Source organism: Triticum aestivum, chromosome 2B, assembly GCF_018294505.1.
Source record: "Triticum aestivum cultivar Chinese Spring chromosome 2B, IWGSC CS RefSeq v2.1, whole genome shotgun sequence".
NCBI classification, from domain to species: Eukaryota; Viridiplantae; Streptophyta; class Magnoliopsida; order Poales; family Poaceae; genus Triticum; species Triticum aestivum.
Genome location: NC_057798.1, coordinates 193,962,914 through 193,968,913, shown reverse-complemented (window position 1 = coordinate 193,968,913; position 6,000 = coordinate 193,962,914). Strand labels below are relative to the sequence as shown.

The 6,000-nt window shown below is 45.5% G+C and overlaps 1 protein-coding gene across 1 annotated transcript; it reads left to right on the top strand.

Moving 5' to 3' along the window:
* Positions 1 to 1,332: 1,332 nt before the first annotated feature.
* LOC123044308 (COBW domain-containing protein 1) lies at positions 1,333 to 5,233 on the top strand. The gene is made up of 10 exons (XM_044467015.1): positions 1,333 to 1,618; positions 2,016 to 2,233; positions 2,829 to 2,943; positions 3,173 to 3,262; positions 3,435 to 3,593; positions 3,671 to 3,790; positions 3,977 to 4,087; positions 4,373 to 4,454; positions 4,542 to 4,623; positions 4,856 to 5,233. The coding sequence occupies exons 1-9, from the start codon at positions 1,475 to 1,477 to the stop codon at positions 4,595 to 4,597; spliced, it is 1,095 nt and encodes a 364-aa protein (XP_044322950.1). The 5' UTR covers positions 1,333 to 1,474; the 3' UTR covers positions 4,598 to 4,623; positions 4,856 to 5,233.
* The last annotated feature ends 767 nt before the right edge of the window (positions 5,234 to 6,000 follow it).

Sequence of the window (6,000 nt, the reverse complement as noted above, 5' to 3'; positions counted from 1 at the left end):
CGACAGTGGCTAGGGTTTTTGATGTTGCCGATGGGGGAGGCAGTGGGGGGGAGAGTGGGCGGGGACGACGACTGGAAGTCCACGGCTTGCCCATAAAAAAGGACGTGGTCGGGGGCGCCTTTGTGGCTGACTTGCAGGCCCAACCACCCGTGCGCATTGACTGCGAGCGGTGGGAGGTAGTTGGACCATCGACACATGGGCCGCGGAGAGGACGCATGCCCCGTTCGTTCATTGTCCGCAGACCGCAAAGCTGGCCTAAGTATGCGCCTGGAATGAGTCGAGCCGGACCGAAAACGAATAAGTTTTGAGGATGGGGTTGCGCGTTGGACCGGGTCGTGTGTCCGTTAGGGCCCAAACGGATGCGGCCAGACAGGATGGGTATGGCCTTAGAGAAGAGAAGAAAGAAAAGGGGAAACACTTAATAAAATAAAGGTTTAAGATGATTTTTTTTGCATGGTAATAGGTGTCTCATTTATATAGAATAAAGATCAAGTTACAAGGCACGTAAGCACCGACCATACATGACTGAAAAGATAGGAAAATCCTATGCAAAATACCAGCGCCTGTCCTTTTCCTTCGACACCACCGAAGCGGCCATCAAAGGGTAAAAAGACAGATCACCTCTTCGCCCAAGCTCGACGCGCCTCCATCGCTGATCAGCAGCTTTACGGACCTCCAAAGTAGTTTGCCAAAAGCAAAACCATAGACGTTGAAAGAATCAGACCGGGGCAACATGTCCCCGGACACGCCATCGAACTTCAGAACTGACACCCTCGCATGACGACGACGTCAGAGAAGGAAACCAGAACTGCCCGCCTTCGACCACAGACCCAACACAAGATACTCCATCTTCCAGCTGTCACTTGCGTAGACAACCGCCTGCACGTACTCCTGAATGACAAAACCTCCCTGCTCCACCATGACGTCGGAGACAACACCACAACAACGGGGACAGAGCATAAAAAGAGACACACCTGATGGAGTTGCCGCTGCCGCCTCGTCAACACCATCCATGAACCCTAACGCTGTCGATCTGAGGGATCGATAGAGACACGATGCCATCAACTCCTAGACGCCGCCATGAAGGACACCGTCGGTGTGGGAATGGGGTTGAGGCAGATTTATTTGTCCGGGCGCCGCTCCCACCACCCCAACGACGCATCACGACCTACAAATCCAAAACCTAACTACAAAGCGGAGGAACGGGGTCCCCCCTCCCTCCTGCCGCCGGAGCAGCAGCCGAAGGGAGAGGGGGCCAGCGCACCGGCCGGTGGAGATCGGAGGAAAAAGTGCCTCGCCCTAGTCGCCTGGTGGCGGCCGCGGCTAGGGTAGGAAAACGTCTTTGCGCCGGCTTGGATTATATAGGTCTAAGATGATTATTCGTCTCCTTATTTCTCACGTACACGAACGAGTCAAAACCGCAAAGACCCAAACCTAGCAACCTGACGGCGAAGCTCTCGAGCTCTCGGCGGCTATGGAGGAGGACGACGACTGCCCTCCCCTCGCCGTCGAGCTCCCTCCGCAGACGACCTCTCCTCTGGTTCCCGCTTCCTCCTCCGCCTCTGCGCCGGTCGGCGTCACCATCATCACCGGCTACCTCGGCGCCGGCAAGTCCACGGTGAGATTCCTCTGCGTGCCTTAACCCCGCTTCCCTCCCCGTCCGCTGCCCCATCCATCCACTGTTTCTGTATAAAGTAGGCGCGAGATATCCTGGTGCTGCATATACGACCAAAGACAAATTGCCAGCTACTACGGACTCCTTACTGACAACGATGCCTCTAATTTTACCAAAATTGAATCGTAGTTTAAGCCTGTGTTTGTGTCCTACGAGGAATCACTGGCACGAGCCTGTATTTGTGTCCTATTAATGTTATTATGTTGATACTTTAGGCTGTATATCACCTTTTTTTCCCCTTTCTTCACAATTGTGCTCTAAACTTTCCTAGTCAGTTTATTAGTTGAGCTAGTTGGAACCCCAGTGGTTAACAGTTACTCGCCGTGCTTAAAACTTTCAGTTAGTCAACTACATTTTGAGTGGACAACATGGGAAAAGAATAGCGGTAATACTGAATGAGTTTGGAGAGGAAATTGGAGTAGAAAGAGCAATGATCAATGAGGGGCAAGGTGGTGCCGTTGTTGAGGAATGGGTGGAGCTAGCAAATGGATGCGTTTGTTGCACTGTTAAACACAGCCTGGTTCAAGCACTTGAGCAACTTGTGCAGACTAAGGAGAGGTAAGAGACACATTTTCCTATCTAGTATCTTGAATGGGTACTTAACATACAACATAGGACTCTGTAGATATGTACAGTACTATCATTAATCGATTGTTTGGTTATTTGTTGCTTGTGATGTTTTGAGTCACCAAAATTGTCTACCTATATATGCTGACTTCGTGTTGACATTCTGTTTTTAAGTTACGTGTACCCTGCTTATTCCTTAATGTGGGAGGGGCGGGGGGGGGGGGGGGGGGGCAATTTCCAGACTTGGTGTTGAAGTTCTGTTTTTACCTCAAGTCAAATTATGTGTACCCTGCTTATTCCTGCAAAGGGGCCATTTTTTCTGTGTCTAAATTTGTCTGCTTTCCTATTCTAGTTCTACATGAAGTGCTTCTTATTCTAAAAAATAGGTTCAACGCTTCTTTAATTCAATGCAGTAATGCACTGGTCTGTTCCGCTGTATATTTGTATTTAGAAATGTCTCATAGGTCATGCTCTTCCATCGACTTCCATTCAATGTTGGATTTGATAGTAATGCACTGTAATTTACGATGACGCAAATCTGAATTTAATTTCTCCTAACCTGTCAGACTCATTACATCTGCTGCAGAATGGATCATATATTATTGGAGACAACTGGTTTGGCTGATCCTGCACCACTTGTATCCATTCTCTGGCTGGACGATCAATTGGAGTCATCAATCAGACTAGACTCTATCATTACGGTTAGTTTAGTTCGCTTTCTATTGTTATGTGATATCTTTTTGTTGCCACAGTTTCCTATCATTAGTTTGTAGCTGCAGTGAAGTTTCTCATTTAAGCTTGTCATTCTGCCAATATCTTACAAGTTCAGATAAATGCTTATTTCTCTGGCATTTGCTCTTCGGACCAGAACTTATAAAATGAGATCACATTTCACTCTTTCCTGCTGAACATGTTAGTGTATATGATCAGGTTATTGATGCAAAAAACTTCAGGCGGCAAATTGATGAACACACGAACTCTTCCTCATTTCCTGAAGCATTTCACCAAATCGCATTTGCGGTAATTTGTTGTTTTTGGCATCGATCTCTCATTTCACATATTCTTTTTGGGGTCTTGCTTCTTGAATCTGAGATTCTTGTGTCGATCCCTATGGGCTGATGCAGTTAAAATTTCTCTTGTTGGTGATAATTATCAAAACGTATATAACAGAGTCTCAATTCTTGTGTAACAGGATGTTGTGATATTAAACAAAATTGACTTAGTAAAAGACGATCTTGAGGATTTGGAAAGGCAAATTCATGATGTCAATGCGCTTGTTACAGTGGTGCGGTCTGTGCGGTGCCAGGTTGATTTAAATACAATATTTGATCGACAGGCATATGGTGTGAAGGTAAGTAAACTACTGAAGTCTGATTTGGTCACTACCTTTTGATGCTTCTCCGACTTACTTTGTTTTTCCTCCCCTAGAATTCATCACAACTACAAGAGCTTCTGGAGTACAGTAAATCAGCACCACCTAATAGTCGCCATGATAACAGTATTTCCACCTTGTGCATTTATGAACAGGATCCAGTTTACTTGACTAAGGTACCTTATCTCCTTGAATGAGATGTGTCAGTGATGTCTATGTTCTGAGGGTAGGTTTATAACACATTATTGCAAGCAGTTATAAACAACTGAATAGAGTATTTTATTCATTCATCCGTGCACTTAGAATTGGAGTCCGGAAAGACATCCATTTTACATATTTGCCTTATGCATTTTGCTTTACAGGTGGAATCATGGCTTGAAGATCTTCTTTGGGAGAAGAAGTCCAACATGGATATATATCGTTGCAAAGGGATTTTAAATATCCATAATTCGAACCAACTTCATACCTTACAGGTTTTTATGACATATTACAAGGCATCTGAAAAAACTACTCCCTCCGTCCCGAATTAGATGACTCGGATTTGTCTAGATACGGATGTATCTAGACACGTTTTAGTGTTAGATACATCCGTATCTAGACAAATCTAAGTCAACTAATTTGGGACGGAGGTTGTACATGATAAGCTAGAGCTATTGACGAAAGTTTCTACCCAGTTCTCTGCAATACGAAGTTACCAAAGTATGTCTTCTTTGTTGAACAGATTGTCATTGCTAAAGTCTGTTTTTGCCCTTATGCAGGCAGTGAGGGAAGTCTATGAGGTTGTGCCAGCTCGAGAATGGTCGGAGACACAATCTCGCATGAACAAGATAGTTTTCATAGGTATAATCTTAAAATATGATAGTTGATCATCCATTACTTTCAAGTTACAAGTCAGTCCTGAATCTTTCCATGCCTATTTTGCTACAGGCCGTGATTTGGATATCAGTATCCTCCAAGATTCATTTAGTCGCTGCAAGCACTGATTATCGAATGATTTGCACGTCACCTTGTAAGTCATTCATCTTTGTCCTCCGTTTTGACGATTCTTGTTCACGTTTTCTGTTTTGGGGAACACCTTGCAAGCGGGTATGTATGGTTTTGCTGTTTGAGGCTTTTGCGTTGCTTATCATCATGAGTTGCTGCTTGCAAACAGGCATGGTGTTTGCACTTTGTTTACATAATCCGTATTTCTGTCCTATCGGTATTTTGCATTTTAATAACTGTATCCCCTGTGCTCGCAGGTACCTCTGTCACTGAATACTTCATGGAGGCTCACACAGCCTGGACTGAGATTAGGGTGTTCTCGTATGGTTCCCCGAAGTTACATTCTGTTGAACAATCTTCAGTAGAGGCGAAGCAGTTTGCAGTGCCGAGATCAAGAGACGACTTCAACTGCTGCTGTGAGGCTATGTGCCACGGGAGCACCTCCCTTTTTTTTTCTTAACACACGGGAGCACCTCCCTGATACACTAGAAAGGTATTATACTGAGCATTTGTATATGTTCGGTATAGCGAATGCAACCGTGTTCGGTTTTGCAGAGGGAAAATGTATCCAATCATAAGAGGATGTGTTCTAATATGGTGCAGAAAGACCTAAATCGAAGTGAACTTTTTGGTTCTTTTTCGGGGGCGATACGGAAGCAGCTAGCTCCCTTTCCCTATGGAAGGATTTTGGTTCTAGTGATATCCAAGCTGATGGTTGCGTGCATCGGTTATCGGTTGATGCAGACGGGGGGATACTGGAGACCTTACTTGAGCCGTAGCTTGCTTCCATGATTCGTCGCCTCTTCGTGCTGCTAGTCACCTTGTAACTGCAATTTCGAGCTTAATTCTGAGACTAATTACCTCAATTCAGAACAATTTCGAGCTTACACTACCATGCCGCGTGCCGCGTAGGTGAGCTATAAGTATAAGGCGTGTTCCCAAAACTGAGATAGGATAACCCCGGGGTTTTTTTTTTGCATGGTAATACGTGTCTCATTTATATAGAATAAAGATCAAGTTACAAGGCACGTAAGCACCGACCATACATAACTGAAAGAATAGGAAAATCCTATGCAAAATACCAGCGCTTGTCCCTTTCCTTCGACACCACCGAAGTGGCCACCAAAGGATAAAAAGACAGATCACCTCTTCACCCAAGCTCGATGCGGCTCCATCGCTGATCAGCAGCTTTACGGACCTCCAAAGTAGTTTGCCAGAAGCAAAACCATAGCCGTTGAAAAAACCAGACCGGGGCAACATGTCCCCGGACACGCCATCGAACTTCAGAACTGACACCCCCGCATGACGACGACGACGTCGGAGGAGGAAACCAGAACTGGCAGCCTTCGACCACAGACCCAACACAGGATACTCCATCTTCCAGCTGTCACTTGCGTAGACA

Coding starts and splice junctions, on each gene's coding strand:
- LOC123044308 (XM_044467015.1), top strand. CDS start 1,475: ATGGAGGAGGACGACGACTGCCCTCCCCTCGCCGTCGAGCTCCCTCCG. Junction 3,263..3,434: donor TTCACCAAATCGCATTTGCG/GTAATTTGTTGT, acceptor CTTGTGTAACAG/GATGTTGTGATATTAAACAA. Junction 3,791..3,976: donor ATCCAGTTTACTTGACTAAG/GTACCTTATCTC, acceptor TTTGCTTTACAG/GTGGAATCATGGCTTGAAGA.